The following is an 18,638-nucleotide window of genomic DNA, read 5'->3' as shown; positions in this document are numbered from 1 at the left end:
AGGGGTGCTCATCCCCTCTGGCTCTGCATCCCAAACCCACCCCAAAGAGATGCTGTATCCAGCACCTGCATCCCAAACCTACCCCAGCCCCACCCATGGGTGCTCATTCCCTCTGGCTCTGCATCCCAAACTCATCCCAAAGAGATGCTGTATCCAGCACCTGCATCCCAAACCCACCCCAGCCCCACCCATGGGTGCTCATCCCCTCTGGATCTGCACCCCCCTACTCAGCCCCCGGGGTTCTGCTGGACCCAACCCACCCCCGGCAGCACCCCCCGGTGCTCAGCCCTCCCGCAGCCCCCCGGGGGTGTCCCCGGAGCGGGTGCCGGTGGGACAGGGCGGGCTGTGTCCCCGCAGCCCCCCGGCCATGGCTCCCCGCGGGTCGCTGCTGCTGCTGGCGCTGCTGCTGCTGAGCTGCGCGCTGCCCCGCGGCCACGGCCAGCACTGGTCCCACGGCTGGTACCCGGGGGGCAAACGGGACCTCCGGACCCCCGCAAACCTCCAGGTAGGGTCACCCCCCTCCAGCTCATTCCCTTCCCTCCCGGGGTGAATCCCACCGCCCCAAAGGGTGATGCTCATCCCGGCTGTGTTCCCCTGTCCCAGGGTTTGTGCCCCCCCCCCCCCCCGGGATAAAAGCCCCCTTCTCCTGGGGTTTTATCCCACCGAGTTATCCTGTCCCAAATTATCCCCTCTGAATTATACCCCTGTTCGGCGATTATCTCCCCGCCGAATTCTTGTATTTATCCCTGCCCCAAATTAAACCCCACTCCGGTTTTATTACCCCACGGGCTATAATCCCCCCAGGTTATCCCCCTCCCTGAATTATCCGGGTTTATCACCCCATGGGCTATAATCTCTCAGGTTATCCTCCCCCCTGAATTATCCCACTTCCAGATTATCCCCTTTCCCCGTGATTACCTTCCCCATTTATTCACCTTCCTCCCCGGAATCCCCGCAGTTTATCCACCCTGAATCCCCCCACCCCGGGTGTTTTTCCCCCTCCCGCAGATCCCGTCCCCTCTCGGGCGCTGCCGTCCCCTCCCGTGTCCCGTCCGGCGGGAGGAGCCGCTGCCGGTGAGCGGGATCGGGGCTGGGGGGTCCTGGGGGGGTCCTGGGGGGGTCCCGGGACCGGCAGTGACCGATCCCCCCGCCCCTCTCCCGCAGCGACCCGCGCTGCGCCCCTGAGCGGACCCAGCGCCCCCGGCGGGACCGAACCGGGACCGAACCGCGGGGAATAAAAGGGGCTGGGGGCGATTTGTGCGCAGTGATGGTGATGGGGGTGATGGGGGGTGGCAGGTGGGGACAGTGGTGTTCCGTGGGTGCGATTCCTGTCCCGGGGGGGCTCTGTCTCTTGGGGGGTGTCTGATAAAGGGGGATTGTGTCCCCTGGGGATGTCGTGTCCCGTGGGAGGTGTCCCGTTTCTTGGGACAGTGGTGGGAAATTGGTGTCCCGTGCAATGCGGTGTGCAGTGCGAAGGGTTTGTGCTGTGTCTTTTGGGGTGTCGTGTCCCGTGGGAGGTGTTCCCTGCGGGGATGGCTTTCCCTTAGGGTTCCGCGTCCGTGTCCGTGACGGTGTCCCTGTCCCTGTGTCCCTGTCCCGTGGGTGTGTCACCTTCACCAGGGGGTGTCTCTGCCCCGTGCGTGTCCGTGTCCCTGCCCCGTGTAGGGTGTCTCTTCCCCACGGATATCCGTGTCCCGTGGGGATGTCCCTGTCCCTTCGGTGCCCGTGTCACACGGTAGTCTGTCCCGTGTAGAGTGTCCCTTTTCCAAGGGGCTGTCCCTGTCCCGGGTGGGGTGTCCATGTCCCAAGGCTGTCTCTATCCCGTAGGGTGCCCGTGTCCCGTGTAGGGTGTCCCTAGCCATGTCCCTGTCCCATGTAGGGTGCCCTGTCCCGTGAAGGGTGTCCCTGTCCCGTGAAGGGTGTCCCTGTCCCGTGTAGGGTGTCCCTGTCCCTGTCCCCTCCCCGCCTCCATTTCCCATCAGGCCCCGCTCCCCCCTCCCTTCCCGTGGCGCCGCGCGCGCAGGCCCGCGCCGTGACGTCACTCGCCGCGCCGTGACGTCAGTGCCGCGCCGCCATGCTGCCGGCGCTGAGGCGCTGCCGCCCGGGCTCCGTCCCGCTGCCGGCGCTGGCGGCCGCGCTGGGGCCCGGCCCCTTCCCGGGGCTCTGTCCCGCCTGGTGCCCGCGGGCGCTGCCGGCGCGGGGCCGCAAGACCCGCCACGATCCCCCCGCCAAGTCCAAGGCGGCCCGCGTGAAGCTGCCGCCGCCCGTGGACCCCGAGGAGCTGCTGGTGGTGCTGGAGCGGTACCGGCAGCACCGGCTGGTGCTCAGCGCCCTGCGGTACCGGCACGGGCCGGGCATGGGGATGGCGTGTGGGGCAGCTGGGGCGGGCTGTGGCGGTGGAGATGGAGTGTTGGGGCTGCTGGGGGTATGGGATGGTCCGGGATGGTTCTGGGGTGCTGAGGAGCCTGGGGGTGGTTGTGGGTTTGGGTAAGGAAGCTGGCTGTGGGGTTTCTGGGGGCTGACTGGACTGGGTGCAGGGTTGGGGTCTGGCTGTGGGGCTGCTGTGGGGCAGTGGAGGGCTGGCTCTGGGGCACTTTGTAACAGGAGCAGGCAGATCCTGAGATACTGGGGGCAGGAAGGGGTGGTGAGTCTGATACTGATGTGTGGCAGAGGATGGACGGGGTGGTGGAACTGGGACCTCTATGGGGCTGTGTGGGGAGAACCCGCTGTGCTGGCAGCCCCGGGCAGGAGCTGAGTCCCTCCCCTGCTCCTGGCAGGGCGGAGTTCAGGGCCGAGGTGCTGCAGAAGAAGCAGGAGGAGCGGCTGGCTGCCGAGGAGGAGGAGGAGCTGGAGGAGCACCGGCGGCTGATGGCCTGGAACGAGGAGGAGAACGGGCGGCAGCGGGCACGCAGGTCAGCAGGGGACCCTGCCCTGGCCTCAGGGAACACTGCAGGACCAGGGAACCCTGCCCTGGCCTCAGGGAACACTGCAGGACCAGGGAACCCTGCCCTGGACTCAGGGAGCACTGCAGGACCAGGGAACCCTGCCCTGGACTCAGGGAGCCCTGCAGGACCAGGGAACCCTGCCCTGGACTCAGGGAGCACTGCAGGACCAGGGAACCCTGCCCTGGACTCAGGGAGCCCTGCAGAGGCACCTGCATGGGCTGGATGCAGGAGCTGAATCCAAGGATATGAGGTTTAACAGGACCAAGTACCAGGTCCTGCAGTGCTACAGGCTGGGGACAGAGTGGCAGGACAGAAGCCAGGCAGAAAGGGACCTGAGCCAGCAGTGTGCCCTGGTGGCCAAGAAGGGCAGTGGCTCCTGGCCTGGATCAGGAATGGTGTGGCCAGCAGGAACAGAGAAGGGATTCTTCCTCTGTTCTCAGCACTGGTGAGGCCACACCTCAAGTGCTGTGTGCAGTTCTGGGTCCCTCAGATTAGGAAGGACACTGAGATCCTGGAGTGTGTCCAGGAAAAGGCAACAAAGCTGGAACACAAGTCCTGGTAGGGGCAGCTGGGGGCTCAGCCTGGGCAAAAGGAGGCTCAAGGGAGTCCTTGTCACTCTCCACAGCTCCCTGACAGGAAGGTGCTGCCAGAATGGGTCAGGATCTGCTCTCTGGGAGCAGAGGACAAGAGGACACAGCCTTCCCCACCATAACTGACTCTGTGATTCTAGGAAATCCTGACCTTTTCAAATAAATCTGCCTGTGCAGCTATCTGTGCCTTTTGCTGCTGAGGGCCAAGTCAAGGTGCTCTGGGCAGCCTCCTGCTCTCCAGGGGATGGAAGTGTCACCTCATCCATCAGATTTTCCCTTCTGTCTGGCAGAGAGGAGCGACTCAGGAAACAAGAAGAGGAGGAGAGGAGGAAGAAGTTAGAGATTGCAGAGAAACAGGCCAGGAAAATGGAGGCTTTCCTGGAGGAGAAGGAGAAGGAGGTTCTCCAGCTGCAGGTAAGAGCAGCTGGTGTCTCCTGGGGAGCCAGGCTGCCAGAATTCCCTGCCAGGGAGCCATGTGGAAGCCGTGGGCTTGTTTTCCACAGATCTTTCAGTTGGCAGCGTCGGCACCTCCAGGGGTGTTGACAGCGCGTGGATGGGAGAGAGCTGGAGCCAGAGCTCTGGGAACAGGGTGGGATAATCCTGAGGGGGATAATCCTTGTCCTTTGCTTCAGGAGGAAGCCAAAAACTTCATCACCCTTGAGAACCTGGAGGCACGGATCGAGGAGTGCCTGGACAACCCCCGGAACTACAACTTTGCCATCGACAAGGACGGGCGCATCGTCAAGCGCACGGTGCTGACATAGAGCCCTGGCCTGGGCTCCCTGTGCCAGAGCCCACACACAGCACAGAGCTTCCTCTGAAGGGAGAAACCAACCACTGATGTGCTGCAGAAAGCTATGGCTCTGCTGCTTCCAAAGGGTTAATGCCTGTGGAAAGGGGGTGAGGGGAAACTTGGAGGCTCCAGCAGCCTGGCTCAGCCCTGCTGCTGTGCCTGTGATCCCACCTCCCACGTGTTTGGATTCCTTCTCACACAGCAGGAGCAGTCCTGAGGCAGAGCCTGGCTCTGAGCTCCTCACTGTCAGCTGCAAAGGCAAACGAGGCTGAATGAATTTGTAGGAAACACTGACCTTCCCTTATTTTTGTTGTTGAGGGAAGGAATTAATTGTAATCCTGATTTCATACTTTAAACCCTCCTTTACACATCCTTTGGTGTGGCTGAATAATAAAATGTGTCTGAATGATCCAGGATTTCTGGTGTCTCCTTATTTCTCCCTTCAGGCTTAACTTATTCATCACCTGAAACTGAAGGTGTAGATAAAATTGTAATGACTTTGGGTGCTGGGGTCTTGCAGGCTGTCATCTTTGTCCTAAAACTTCTGGTTTTGGGCTGCCCAGCATTGAGCCTGGAGTTTGCTGTGGTTCAGCCATGGCCTGCAGGTCCCTCTCCCTCCTTCCTTCCCTCCCTCCCATCATTGACCTGAAATCCTCACTTTTTACCTCCACTTTTTCCTGAATGTCTTTCCCTCCCAAGCCTCCACCTCAACAGGCAAGTGCACAAACCACACAGACTTCTGTCTGGGTTGTTTTTCTGTCCAAGTTTTATTTCTAGTTAAGCTCATCACTTCAGTGTGAGTCAGAGCCCGAGGCAGGGCTGGGACAGCGATGGATGCAGATCCTGTGGGTTCTCTCCTGGGTGGGCTACACAAACAGCATCTCCTGCTCACAGGATGAGTCAGTGCTGCAGCCCTCTGGGGGAGAGAGGGGAGAGTGGGGTGTGAAACCAGACAGCACCGACCAGACCCCAGGGACCCCCAAAACGGGCCCCAGAGATCCCAGAAACAGCCCTCAAGGACCCCTAAAACAGCCACCAGAGATCCCTGAAACAGCCCACTGAACCAGCTCCTGGAGATTGCTGAAACAGCCAACAGGGACTCCCCAAAACAGCTCCCAGAGATCCCTGAACCATGCCCGGGAGATCGCCCAAAATGTGCCCCAGAGACCCCTGAAACAGCCCACAGGGGCTCCCCAAACAAGCTCACAGAGATCTGTGAAACAGCCCCCAGTGACCCCAACAGAGCAGCCCCCAGAGACTCCTGAAACAGCCCCTAGAAATCCCCAAAACATTCAGAAACCCTCTGAAACAGCCCCCAGTTACCCCCAGAAAACATCCCCCAGAGACCCCTGAAACAGCCCCACAGAAATCCCCCCAAACAGCCCCCAGAGATCCCCTGGGGTTTAATGAGCTCCTCCCTCCACTCTCCGATGCTTCCCGGGATTTACAGCAGGATCTCAGGTAGTTAATTTAGGGAGGAGGGTGGGATTTTGAGAAAAACCGAGAGCAGGAAGGGATGCGAGTCCTGCACTTGCTCAGCCCCCAAAATTCGCTGTCTGCTTCCCTGCTGCCCCAAACCCGCTCTCATCCCTTCCCTGGGGTCTGGATGAGTCCCGGAGCGCGGTCTGTCTGTCGGGGCGATGGACGGACACACGGATGGGACAAAGACAATCCCTGGGGCACAATCCCCTCTCCCGGTGTCCTACAGAGCCCGGTGTCCCCTCACCGCTGCTGCAGCAGATGCCGGGAGCGGCGCAGCTGCCCCCGGAGCCGCAGGGCTTTTGTCCCGACTCGCAGGGGGTGGGCAGGAAATTCTCCTCCTGGCACCGCAGCGTCTCCGAGGTGCCCAGGTAACATCCCAGCTCCTCCCCGCAGCAGATGCTGGGCCCGAAGCAGTGCCCCTTGTTCCGGGGGCCGCAGGGCAGGCACTGCTCGAGAAACAGAAGGTTGGCAGAAGGGAAGGATGGAGCTGGCAGCGCTCCGAGCTCTCCCGGACCCACCTTCCTGATTTCCATGTCCAGCGCCGCCCGTTTGCCCCCGATGGGGCAGTTCTGGATGTAGCAAGCGGAGGAGAGAGCCAGGAGCCCCAGGAGGCAGAGAGCCAGAGCCTTGCAGGACATAGTGGCAGGATTTTGGGCTGCCCATCCCAACCCCCGGCCCTGTATTTATAGTCCTGGCTCCTACTTAGGGATTCTGGCACCAGCGTCACCTGTGTTCCTTAAAAACCACAAGGAATTGCTTCCCACAGCAGAGGGCAGAGCTAATAGCCAGAGGTCGAGGACATGAGGTCAAGGACAAGGTGTTGGTTTTCTCCTCTGTGATGAGTCCAGCGACAGAGGGAACGTGTGGAGGTTGTGGATGGATGTGTGGGGATTGTGGATGGGGCTGGATGGATCTGTGGGGTTATGAATGGGGTTGGATGGATCTGTGGGGTTATGAATGGGGTTGGATGGATCTGTGGGAGTTGTGGATGGGGTTGGATGGATCTGTGGGAGTTGTGGATGGGGTTGGATGGATGTGTGGGAGTTGTGGATGGGGTTGGATGGATGTGTGGAGGTTGTGGATGGGGTTGGATGGATGTGTGGGAGTTGTGGATGGATGTGTGGGGGTGTGGATGGAGTCTGGGGTTTGGGACTCCTCTCCCCAGCCACTCAGGGCTGCTGAGCTGTGGTGTGTCCCATTGGGAACCCCTCTGGCATGGAGAGGGTAGAGATGCAGGTGGGATGTGTCCACCCAGGAGTGGGCTGAGAGCAGCATGGCTTCCATTGGTTTCAAGTCCCTTTGGGTGGGAGAAGCAATCCCATATCCTCTGGGATCATCCATGGGATGTGGGGAGGGCAATGTTGCTCTTGGCCCTGTCCTTTGGGGGATGCTCAGCTCGGGGCTCACCTCACTCAGGAACAGCAGAGCCACCCAGCCCATCCCCACTCACTCATCCAACAGCTCCACAGCCACATGAGAACACCAAACCTCCTGGGCAAAGGCCTGAAATCCCAAATTTCCCTACTGCCTCTCCTTGGAGCTGCAGGCTGGGACTGGATGTGGTGTCCTGAGCCACTCCACCAGCCCACAAAGCCAGCCCCCCTCCCCAGAAGCAGCGCTGAGGATGAGGCTGAAGGATGATGCAACCACCCAGGGTCTGCTCACCCCAGCCCCTTGCCTCATTATCCCAATTAGGAGCTTCCCAGCTTGAATAAATTTCCCTGCTGAGGACAAAACTTGACGTCCACTGAAATCATTCCCCTGTGCTGGCTTAATTGAGAATTAGGCAGCCCAGAGCTGGACAGCCATGACCTTTTCCTGTCCCTCCAGCTTGCCTCAAAATCCACCACTTAGCAGGGGCAGCAGGAGGGCAGGCAGGTCCCTGTCACCCAGCTGGGGTCAGTGCCAGCCCCTGGGGACAGAGCAGCCCCTGGATCCATGGGGATGGTTGGAAATGGGGCTCAGCACCTGCTGTGTGCTGTCCCAGCTGCAGCACAGCGTGGAGGGAGGGGATTGTCATCCCAGACCCCTGCAGGATGTGTCTCAGTGGGGGAAAACCCAGATATCAGCCCCTGGTGGTTTGGGGGGACTCGATTTTTGCCTGATTTTGGGGTGTTCGTCAGGTGGAGCATTCCCAGCTCAGCCACACATCCCCAGTGCTGCAGGAGTGTTGGGGGTTCACATCCTGCATCTTGGAAAAGTCAGAGTGCCAGAGCTGGGCTGAAAGCCCAATTCCCTCATCCCAGCTCCCTCAACCACGCTGGCGTCACCCCCCTCCTCACGATTTTGGGGTGATTTGGGGTCAGTTTCTCCCCAGGGCTGGGCTGGGATGCTGCTGTGGACGCAGGTCCTGGATCCATCCCCTGCAGGATGGGCAGGATGGACCCGCGGGTGCCAGGGAGCTCCACCTCCCCGGAGGTGCCACCTCCCTCGGGGACAGTATAAAGGAGCTGTCCCGGTGCCGTGCCCCTGCCAGCCCGGAGAGACCTCGGAGCCACCCACAGGGTGAGAGGGGCAGGGTTGGGATGACGGCACTCCAAATTTTGGGGCCAAATTTTGGGGGGTGACGGTAGGATGACGGGGACTGATCCTCCCTGTGGGTGTCCAGAGGGGATGGGAAGGACGAGATCAGCCCTGAGGGGATCTTTGGAGCTGGGAAACCAAAACTCTCTGCTCCTGAGAGAATTGGGGTGCTTTTCTTTAGGATATTTAGAGCTAGGATCCCAAACTTCTCTGCTCCTGAGAAATTTGGGGTGCTTTACTTTAGGATCTTTGGAGCTAGGATCCCAAACTTCTCTGCTCCTGAGAGAATTGGGGTGCTTTTCTTTAGGATATTTAGAGCTAGGATCCCAAACTTCTCTGCTCCTGAGAGAATTGGGATGCTTTTCTTTAGGATCTTTGGAGCTGGGAAACCAAACTTCTCTGCTCCTGAGAGAATTGGGGTGCTTTTCTTTAGGATCTTTGGAGCTAGGATCCCAAACTTCTGTGCTCCTGAGAAATTTGGGGTGCTTTACTTTAGGATCTTTGGAGCTAGGATCCCAAACTTCTCTGCTCCTGAGAGAATTGGGGTGCTTTTCTTTAGGATATTTAGAGCTAGGATCCCAAACTTCTCTGCTCCTGAGAGAATTGGGATGCTTTTCTTTAGGATCTTTGGAGCTGGGAAACCAAACTTCTCTGCTCCTGAGAGAATTGGGGTGCTTTTCTTTAGGATCTTTGGAGCTAGGATCCCAAACTTCTGTGCTCCTGAGAAATTTGGGGTGCTTTACTTTAGGATCTTTGGAGCTAGGATCCCAAACTTCTCTGCTCCTGAGAGATTTGGGATGCTTTTCTTTAGGATCTTTGGAGCTGGGAGCCCAAACTTCTCTGCTCTTGAGAGATTTGGGATGCTTTTCCTCACTTTTTATCATTTTTAGTAGGTGCTGTGCTGATTCCTGAAGGCAGTGAGGTCCTGAATCTGCCCCAAAGAGGGGCTCAGAGGTGACAGGAGGGTGGCACATCCCAGCTGTCCCCAGGCTCCTGGGGGACTGGCTGGCTCTCCATGGCCAGATCCCAAATTCCAGTTCTACAGGACCAAATCCTGCACCCAGCCCAGCCAACCCACGGGGATTTGGGGACAGAAGACCCTCCAACACCCCATCCTGGACCCCCCACAGCCACCCCCAGCGCCCAGGACGAGCCCACCACAGTGCACAAGGACTTTTATTGGGTGTTGTATGTACAGAGCCGAGCTGGGGGGGTGGGTCGGGCTTGGGGGGGCTCAGAGCAGGGGGTGCTTGCCCTGCTGCTGTCGGTTTGCCAAGTGCATGAGCTTGAGCAGCAGATCCCCGGCTGAGCTGTCCAGCACCGCCAGGCTCTTCTCGTCCGCCGACTCCCGAGCGCCCTCGCTGCCCTCGTCCAGGCAGTCGCTGTCCGTGGAGCACGACTCTGCCCAAAATTGGTGATGGAAAGGGTTATTTGGGATTGTTTTGGGGCTGGAGAAGGGGTTGGTGGCAGCCAGAGGGGCCAGCACAGCTACAGCTCCGGTTTTGTCTCTCCCGTTAAGCAGGGAGCAGGGCTGGGTTTTTTGGCACATCAGGGAGGCTGTGCTGGCAGGAAAAAACTCATGGTGGGTCAGGAAGGAGATCTGAGCCCAATTCGTTAGAATCAGAAGGGTTTGGGTCGGAAGGGACATCAAAGACCATCTCTGAAGCTCCTTCTCAGCCATGGGCAGGCAGAGCCTCACCCAGGACATGTGGAGGGACATCTGAAGGCTCAGTGCTTCCCTGGCACCCCAAAGGGAAGATTTTGGGGATGCATGCACAGCTGGATGAGTGGCTGGGCAGCAGGTGGGCTGCAAACAGCCAGGGCTTGGCAGCCTGGGCTGTGCACACCCATCCTGCTGGATTCTGGGCACACACACACACACACTCACACACACACACTCACACACACACACACACACACTCACACACTCACACTCACACTCACACACACACACACACACTCACACACACACTCACACACACACACTCACACACACACACTCACACACACACTCACACACACACACACACACACACACACACTCACACACACACACACACACACACACACACACACACACACACACACACACTCACACACACTCACACACACACACACACACACACACTCACACACACACACACACTCACACACACACACACACTCACACACACACTCACACTCACACACACACTCACACACACACACACACACACACTCACACACACACACACACTCACACACACACACACTCACACACACACACACACTCACACACACAGACACACACACACTCACACTCACACACATTCACACTCACACTCACACTCACAGCTGCCTGGCCTGGAGTGCTGCTGCTGTGACCTGCTCCTGCCAAGGGCTGGATGTCACACGGGATTTCAAAGAATCATGGAATGGTTTGGGTTGGAAGGGATCATAAATCCCATCCCATTCCACCCCCCTGCCATGGGCAGGGACACATTTCACTATCCCAGGTTGCTCCAAGCCCTGTCCAGCCTGGCCTGGGACACTGCCAGGGATGACACAGCCACAGCTTCTCTGAGCACCCTGTGCCAGGGCTCAGCACCCTCCCAGGAAAAAAATTCCTTCCTTATAACCAGCCTGAATCCAACCCAAATTATCTCAGAACGGCGCCAACACCACTTCCACTCCACGCCTCAGTTTCCCCTCCCTAAAACTAAACCCCAGTCCCAGCTGAGCGCTACTGCAGAGCTCCATCCCCCCGAGTTCCAACCCCCCGAGCTCCATCCCCCCGAGCTCCATCCCCCCGATCTCCATCCCCCCGAGCTCCATCTCCCCGATCTCCATCCCCCCGAGTTCCATCTCCCCGAGTTCCATCTCCCCGAGTTCCATCTCCCCGAGTTTCATCTCCCCGAGTTCCATCCCCCCGAGCTCCATCCCCCCGAGCTCCATCCCCCCGATCTCCATCCCCCCGAGTTCCATCCCCCCGAGTTCCATCTCCCCGAGCTCCATCCCCCCGAGTTCCATCCCCCCGATCTCCATCCCCCCGAGCTCCATCTCCCCGAGTTCCATCCCCCCGATCTCCATCCCCCCCGAGCTCCATCTCCCCGAGTTCCATCCCCCCGATCTCCATCCCCCCGACTCTCATCCCACCGAGTTCCATCCCCCCGATCTCCATCCCCGAGCTCCATCTCCCCGAGTTCCATCCCCCCGCGCCCATCCCCGCGCCCATCCCCGCGCCCCCCGCCCCGTTACCGGCGGTGCAGCAGATGCCGGGAGCGGCGCAGCGGCCCCCGGAGCCGCAGGGCTCCCCTCCAGCCTGGCAGGGCGAGGGCAGCGCATCCTCCTCGGCGCAGCGCCGCGTCTCCGCCGTGCCCAGGTAGCAGCCCAGCTCCGGCCCGCAGCAGATGCCGGGCCCGAAGCAGCTCCCTCTGTTGCCGGGGCCGCAGGGCAGGCACTGCGGGAAGGAGCTGCCTCAGTACCCGAGCCCCAAAAAACTCCTTTTACACCCCTTTGTGTTAGAAACCCCCTATGGCAAAGAACGGCCACAGCGCCCTGCCCTGTACCCCAGTGCCACAGCCCAACCCTGGGTTTGGGGGGATTTTGTGCACCCGGGGTTCTCTCCCAGCCCCAAGCCCATCACTCCCCTCCAGCTTCCCCTCCCAGAGCTGCATCAGTCAAACCTGCATCCTAGAAAGCAGCATCACTCCCTAAATCAGCGTCCCACCAAGAGCATCCCTTCCTAAATCAGCATCCCACCAAGAACATCCCTTACTAAACCAGCATCCCACAAAGCAACTTACCCCCATAAATCAGCGTGCCACCATGACCATCTCTCCCTAAATCAGCATCCCACCAAAAGCATCCCTTCCTAAATCAGCATCCCAGAAAGCAACTTCCCCACCCCTAAATCAGCATCCCAGAAACCAGCATCCCTCCCTAAAACATCATTCCCGCTAAACCAGCATCCTACAAAGAGCATTCCTCCCCAAACCAGCATCCCTCCTTAAACCAGCATCCCACAAAGCAGCATCCTCCCTTAAACCAGCATCCCACCAAGAACATCTCTTCCTAAATCAGCATCCGACAAAGCAACTTCCCCCATAAATCAGCATCCCAGAAAGCAGCATCCCTCCCTAAATCAGCATCCTACAAAGAGCATCCCACCCTAAACCAGCATCCCTTCCTAAACCAGCATCCCACAAAACATCATTCCCCCTAAACCAGCATCTAAAAAGAGCATCCCTCCCCAAACCAGCATCCTTTCCTAAATCAGCATCCCCCGTTAAACCAGCATCCCACCAAGAGCATCCCTTCCTAAATCAGCATCCCACAAAGCAATTTCCCCCCATAAATCAGCATCCCAGAAAGCAGCATCCCTCCCTAAATCAGCATCCCACAAAGAGCATCACTCCCCCGTAAACCAGATCCCCACCAGCCCCTCCTGGAGGTGCCACGCTGCCACCAAGGCTGGTGGCCGTGACCTTGTGTCCCCTCTCGGGGTGTCCCCATGCCCTCCGTGTCCCCTCTCCCTGCGCTGTCCTGTCCTGCTCTGCTGTGGCCAAGTCTGAGCCTCTTCTCGAGGTGCCAGCAGCACTTCGTGGTGGTCACTGTGTCCCTCAGCCATCCCAAACCCCCCAGCTCCGGGCAGGGGCACCCAGGGGTGTCGGGCAGCCCCTGCACCCCTCTGTCCCCCCGGCCCCCACCCCGTGTCCCGTCCCCCCCGTACCTGTCGCAGCGCTGTGTCGCCCAGAGCGCGCTTGCCGCCCCGGGGGCAGTTCTGGATGTAGCAGGCGGAGGAGAGGGCGAGGAGGCAGAGGAAGGAGAGGGGCAGCGAAGGCTCTGCCATGGTGCAGGGTGCCGGGGGAAGCTGCTCCAGCTGCGCCTGGCCCCGTGCTGAGAGAGCTGCTATTTATGCTGCCATCACCCCTTCCCAGGGGAGGAGGAGGAGGAAGAGGGATGGGTTGAGATTTTTTTGTTGTTGTTTTTTCTTTTCTTTTTTTTTTTTTTTTTTTTTTTTTTTTTGCTTCCCCAAATCACAACCAAACAAATCTGTAACTGAGATGATTCAGTGCAGCAGCACTCAGGGCTGGTGAATCCCACCCTTGGCTGCTCCAAGGGGCACGGGCTGGCACTGGGATGTGATGGGAAGGGGCACTGGATGGGCTGGGGGTGGATTCAGGGAGAGGTGCTCCTTCAGAAGGTGCTGGTTTGGGGAGGGATGTGGGTTTGGGGACAGATGTTCACGCAGGAGATGTGGTTTTGGGAAGGGTGCTGAATTTAGAGGGTGATGCTGGTTTGGGTTGGATGTGAATTTTGGGAGAGGTGCTGAATGTGGGGGGTGATTCTGTTTTGGGATAGATACAGATTTTGGGAGAGATACTGAATTTGGGGGTGATGGTCGTTTGGGATGGATGTGGATTTTGGGAGAGATGCTAAATTTAGGGAGTGATGCTGGTTTGGGATGGATGCAGATTTTGGGAGAGATGCTGGTCTGGGAATAATGCTTATTTTTGGGAGGGATAATGGTTTGCAAGGTGCTGCTTTAGAGAGGCTGTTTATTTGGAAGATTCTTGGAAGGATGCAGATTTTGGGAGAGATGATGGTTTGGGAAGGGATGCTGGTTTGGGAAATGGTGTTTGTTTTGAGCATTCTGGCCCAGGAAGGATGCTGCTTTGGGGAGGAATGCAAGTTTGGGGAGGGGTGCTGGTTTATGGGATGCAGGTTTAGGGAGAGATGCTGGTTTATGGGATGCTGATTTGTGGGATGCAAGTTTGGCTGATGCAGCTCTGGGAGGGGATGCTGGAGGGGAGCTTGGGGCTGGGAGAGAACCCTGGGTGCACAAAAACCCCCAAAACCCAGGGCTGGGCTGTAGCATTGGGGTGCCACCCACTGCTCTCCTGCCTCTTCCACCTCTTCTCCAAGAAACCAGAAAGCAGGGAAAGCAGCAGGAAAAGGGAAGACCAAAAGAAAAGGCACCTTTGGGGCTGGCACCAGCACACTCGTGTCACCCATGGGCTGCCAAAAACATCTGTACAGGAAAAACATCAGCAACCCCCTGCTCCATCCAGCCAGGAATATTCCTGTTGTTCCCAGATCCCTTTTCCAGCTACACCAAGGCAGCCTCAGCAATGTGAAACTTTTATGTAGAGAGGAATCTGGTGCCTGTGAGTATCCTCCCTCTTCTTCTCCCCCCAAAAATGCTGGGACTGGCTCACAATGACCTGGAGGGGTTTATCTGGGGGGCTGGGAGGGGGCTGGACAATGTGGGGGTGCTTCCAGCTGTGGTTCCGTTTCTGGAGTGGTTTTATCCTTTGCTCATAAAGTGAGGAATCGAGGGAAAGAATCATAAAAATCAGCCTGGACACCTTGGGGTGGCTGAACATGTTTTTCCCCTGGCCCTCATTAGTTTCCCTCATTTTTCCTCCTCGTTATCATCCCTTTTCTGCTGGACAAACCCCAGCTCCAGTTGGAGTGAGGGGAATGGTGGGGAGGGGTCTGCCCTGCTCCAGCATACCAAAGTGATGGGACCAAGGTGATCCCACTGCAATTCTCCCTGAAAAACCTCCGAGCGCTTTGAAAAGCTCCACGGGAAGGGGGAGCAATGCTGGAGGGGGCTGAACCCCAGAGCATCGCCCTGCCCTCCCCCAAAAGGGAAACTGAGGCACAGCGCCGGGGGGGTCCCGGTGATTTTGGGGCGTGGATCCACCCGGGGGTGACACTCCTGGGCTCTGGGGCTCCTGCTGGGTACACGAGAGCGATTTCCATCCCTCGGGGTGGGGGTGAAGGTGGCCACAGCCCCTGCCTCAGCTCTCCCTGGGACCCAGGGAGCGGCGAGTTCCCAAATTTGCCCCGTGACGCTGAATCACCCACGTGGGGCAGCCGTGGGGGATTTAATGACCGATGTCATTAGCAGCAGCCTCGTTTCCCCATCCAAACCCATCCCTTCACAGCGGGAGCCCAAACCCACTTACGTTGCAGGGCTGAGGAGGACGCAAAAGCCCTCGGCTGGGAAAACTTTTCTTTAAAAGAGCCCCAAATGTCAGCTCTAAATTGGGTGTTAGGCGCCCGTGCTCCGTCTCTTCATTACTGTATCGTAAAATTACATTAGCTGGGAACGAGCTGCATTCAAATGACTCTGTGTCTGGAATGATAACGCAGGAATATGAGATTAAAATGTAATTATGCTCTTTAAAGTCGAGGAAGGTTAATAAAATGTTTTTCCAAGTTGCAGAGGCTCCGCAGCCGCAAGGCAGAATCACTTAGGGGAATCAAGGGGAGGATGAGGCGGGAACGGGGAGGGGAAATGGGCAGAAAACACAAAAAGGGGGTTTGGGGAGGGAAATGTCGGGGTTACCTGGGGTGAGGCGTGGGGCAGGTGATGCCGGGGATGGGTTTGGCAGAGCCCTGCTGGGCTGTGATGGTCACTGGTACCTGGGGTGCTGCTGGGCTCCCTTCCCACATCCTGCTCCCAGCTGAGGCTTGGGGTACTCAGAGCCCCACCCCAAATCCTCCACCAGCAGCCCCAGGGTCCCTCCTTGCTGTTGCTCTGCCATGTCCCTGCTCTCCCCAGGCTCTTCCCCAGAGGATGCTCCTTCTTCTGATCTCCTAAAAACACTCAAAGGGTGTGGTGGTGCCAGGGCATTCATCCAGCTGTTTTTCCTATCCCAACTCCCTCCCCTTGGGAATGAGGAAATCCCAAAATCCTGACCTGGGCTGGGAATGGAGCAGCACCCTGAAATCTGCCCCCTTGCTCAGCCAAAATATGGCCCCAGCTCTTGTAGACACCAGCAAAAGGCTGGGGCTGCCTGAGGGGCTCAGCCATGGAGATCCTGGAATCTCTGAGGTTGGAAAAGCTCTCCAAGGTCATGGAGTCCAACCATTCCCCCAGCACTGCCAAAGCCACCACTGCCCCATGTCCCCAAGTGCCACATGGGTGTTAAATCCCTCCAGGGATGGGGACTCCATCACTGCCAGCTGTGCCAGTGCCTGACCATCCTTTCCTTGAAGAAATCTTCCCAAATATCCAACCTGATCCTGGAGCTCTGTTAGCTCTGGAGCCCCCAGGGAGCTTTGTGAGAGCCCTTTGGGAGGCAGGAGAAGGGAGGGAGGGAGGTGCTGGGGCTTGGCTGCAGCACACACAGCTCCCAGTGCCAAAGTTCAGCCAGGATAAATGGGAGTGACAGCACTCAACCAGGGTAAATCAGAGATTTTGGAAAATGGGATGGATTTCACCGATTTGTGCATTTCCTGCCTTTGTTGTGGGGGATGCAGCAGGGAAGGGAGAAATTCTTGAAGATGTCACATGGAGAGGGTCAGGCTGGCAAGGGAGAGCTCCCTGCTCCTGCCTGGGAGCTCTAATGTTCCTCAAATGCATCTGTCACTGTCACCATGTCATGTCACCGGGGCTGAAAGCTGGTGAGGAGGGGGATCCTGCACCTCCTCCCCTCACATCACACATGGAGATGCTCCTCTGCTTCCCTGACAGCTGGAAAACAGCTTTGATGCCTCTTGAAAGGCAGCACAGCCAACACCAAGATTGGCTGGGGCACTGCTCTGATCATTCCCGTGGCCAAACCCATCCTGCTGGGATGTGGATGTCACACTGGGAGGTCACTGACCAACAAGGGATGGATTTGTGTGTGCTTGAAGGACAGCATTAGAGGAAATTGCTCAGGCTGCAATAATTGCATTCCCCAGCTCCCAGGGAGAAGACAGGCTTGGAGCTGAGAATAAATGTGCTGGTGGCATCCATATGGGAGCTGGAGGGATTGCTGTGGCTCCAGGAAGCCAAGGAATTCCTGGCTGTGTCACCCTTGGGGTGCAGAGAGGGTCCCTGCTGCCCACAGGGGTCCCAGTGCCCTGGGATCAGGAGTCTCACACCCAGCTGGGGCAGGTGGTCCTTCCCTGAGCTCCAGGATGTGGGTGCAGAGGGAAACTCATCCCTGGATCTCCTGCAAGAGGGGACACAGTGGGTGAAATGTTCTGCCAAAGGTCCCAGAGGGTTAAGAAGGAGAAATTGGGGGATGAAGGCTCTGAGATCCTGCTGTGAGGTGGAGATGAGCCCTGCTCTGAGCAGGGAGGGGACCTGATGTCCCAAAACCACCCCTTCCTTCCAACCCCTGCCCCTCCCTGCAGAACAAAGGGAACCTGGAGATGATTTGGGAGATGGTTCCCACCTGGATCACTGCCCCTGGCAGGACACCACAAGGAACTTTTGGGCACTGGAGAAGCTTGTCAGAACCCATGGCTTTGGAAGCATCCAAGCTCTGAGGCTCCATCCATCCATCCATCCATCCATCCATCCATCCATCCATCCATCCATCCATCCATCCATCCATCCATCCATCCATCCATCCATCCATCCATCCATCCTCCCCCCTTCCCTCAGGGAGGTGTGAGAGCTGAATCACTGCAAACACACCACACTGCAATGGAATGAATTGACTGCCTCTGAATCGTGGGGATTTTAGGAATTTTGTGCCTATTTTCTAAGTGTTTATTATTTTAAGACGTGTGATTTTCTATTTTTGCTGGGAATGGAGACAGGCTGTAACTCCTGCTGACGCAGGCAGGGAGCAGGATCAGTCTGGGGCCAGCACAAAGCTCTGTTCCAGTGGTTGAGCAGCTCCTTCCTGTGCCAGAACATGACAGCATTGCTCAGGTGCCTTTTGAGAGCAAATAAAGGTGTGACCAAGGTGAGCTGAGTCAGCTGGAGGCTCCTTATGGCCCAGAACACCAATTAAGTGGCAGCAGCAGGGGGTTGTAGAGGTGACAAACCCTTTGATGTCACAGCTGCTCTCTGAAGCCCCTGTGGGTGCAGGTGTCTGAGCCTCATCCCTGTGGTGCACGAGGCTGCTTAACCCCTGGTCTGCAGCTCCTTTCTGTTGGTTTGGCTTTTCCCAGCCCTTTTATTTCCTCTGCCAAGAGATTCACTCCAGGACATCATTAAACCCCAGGATGAGACCAATTAGGAGGCAGAGAGAGAGAACCTGACTTTAAACATTTTATTAAGGCTTAAATGTCTATCAGCCAGCCAGGAGCTGGGCTGGTCACACGACATAAACCAAGAGGGTGGGATGGGATGGCTTTTCTACAAGTCTGGATGAGCAGGGTGAGATCACTGCCAGCCCCTCACCTCAACCACAGCCTCTCACTGATTCCAGGGTGAGGGACACTCCCAGCAGGGAAGGGAGGGCGAGGTGGGCAAGGGGAGGAGGTCAGGGGGGGCTTTGTGTGTGTGTGTGTTGTCACTCACAAGGGCTTTACCTGCTCCACAACCGGCTGGCTGCTGGTCAAACGTGGCAGGAACTGGTGGGGAAA

At 57.8% G+C, this 18,638-nt stretch overlaps 5 protein-coding genes across 5 annotated transcripts in view; 2 read left to right on the top strand and 3 right to left on the bottom strand.

The window, feature by feature from the left end:
- The first annotated feature begins 302 nt into the window (after positions 1–302).
- LOC306802670 (progonadoliberin-2) lies at positions 303–1,275 on the top strand. Its single transcript, XM_079307165.1, has 3 exons — positions 303–505; positions 1,009–1,074; positions 1,165–1,275. Exons 1-3 carry the CDS (start codon positions 368–370, stop codon positions 1,183–1,185), a joined length of 225 nt encoding a protein of 74 aa, XP_079163291.1. The 5' UTR covers positions 303–367; the 3' UTR covers positions 1,186–1,275.
- Positions 1,276–2,042: 767 nt separating this feature from the next.
- On the top strand, positions 2,043–4,737 carry MRPS26 (mitochondrial ribosomal protein S26). The gene is made up of 4 exons (XM_079306990.1): positions 2,043–2,337; positions 2,778–2,912; positions 3,826–3,949; positions 4,168–4,737. The coding sequence occupies exons 1-4, from the start codon at positions 2,075–2,077 to the stop codon at positions 4,297–4,299; spliced, it is 654 nt and encodes a 217-aa protein (XP_079163116.1). The 5' UTR covers positions 2,043–2,074; the 3' UTR covers positions 4,300–4,737.
- Positions 4,738–5,194: 457 nt separating this feature from the next.
- LOC306802555 (neurophysin 1-like) lies at positions 5,195–6,448 on the bottom strand (the record flags this gene model as incomplete). The annotated part of the gene is made up of 3 exons (XM_079306973.1): positions 5,195–5,244; positions 6,055–6,256; positions 6,329–6,448. The coding sequence occupies 3 exons, from the start codon at positions 6,446–6,448 to the stop codon at positions 5,195–5,197; spliced, it is 372 nt and encodes a 123-aa protein (XP_079163099.1).
- A 3,119-nt stretch (positions 6,449–9,567) lies between these two features.
- LOC306802554 (vasotocin-neurophysin VT-like) lies at positions 9,568–13,164 on the bottom strand (the record flags this gene model as incomplete). Its single annotated transcript, XM_079306972.1, has 3 exons — positions 9,568–9,734; positions 11,571–11,772; positions 13,045–13,164. 3 exons carry the CDS (start codon positions 13,162–13,164, stop codon positions 9,568–9,570), a joined length of 489 nt encoding a protein of 162 aa, XP_079163098.1.
- A 5,144-nt stretch (positions 13,165–18,308) lies between these two features.
- UBOX5 (U-box domain containing 5) overlaps positions 18,309–18,638 on the bottom strand; it is an 18,205-nt gene continuing 17,875 nt past the window's right edge. The window contains exon 5 of the mRNA XM_079307307.1: positions 18,309–18,638. This exon is cut by the window's right edge and continues 443 nt beyond it. The gene's annotated coding sequence lies outside the window, so the exon portion shown is untranslated.

Source organism: Erithacus rubecula (assembly GCF_903797595.1).
Source record: "Erithacus rubecula genome assembly, chromosome: 5".
NCBI classification, from domain to species: Eukaryota; Metazoa; Chordata; class Aves; order Passeriformes; family Muscicapidae; genus Erithacus; species Erithacus rubecula.
Note: the sequence above shows the minus strand (reverse complement) of the source record. Positions and strands in the feature narration are given on the sequence as shown.

Coding starts and splice junctions, on each gene's coding strand:
- LOC306802670 (XM_079307165.1), top strand. CDS start 368: ATGGCTCCCCGCGGGTCGCTGCTGCTGCTGGCGCTGCTGCTGCTGAGC. Junction 506..1,008: donor GGACCCCCGCAAACCTCCAG/GTAGGGTCACCC, acceptor CCCCTCCCGCAG/ATCCCGTCCCCTCTCGGGCG. Junction 1,075..1,164: donor GGCGGGAGGAGCCGCTGCCG/GTGAGCGGGATC, acceptor CCTCTCCCGCAG/CGACCCGCGCTGCGCCCCTG.
- MRPS26 (XM_079306990.1), top strand. CDS start 2,075: ATGCTGCCGGCGCTGAGGCGCTGCCGCCCGGGCTCCGTCCCGCTGCCG. Junction 2,338..2,777: donor CTGGTGCTCAGCGCCCTGCG/GTACCGGCACGG, acceptor TGCTCCTGGCAG/GGCGGAGTTCAGGGCCGAGG. Junction 3,950..4,167: donor AGGAGGTTCTCCAGCTGCAG/GTAAGAGCAGCT, acceptor CCTTTGCTTCAG/GAGGAAGCCAAAAACTTCAT.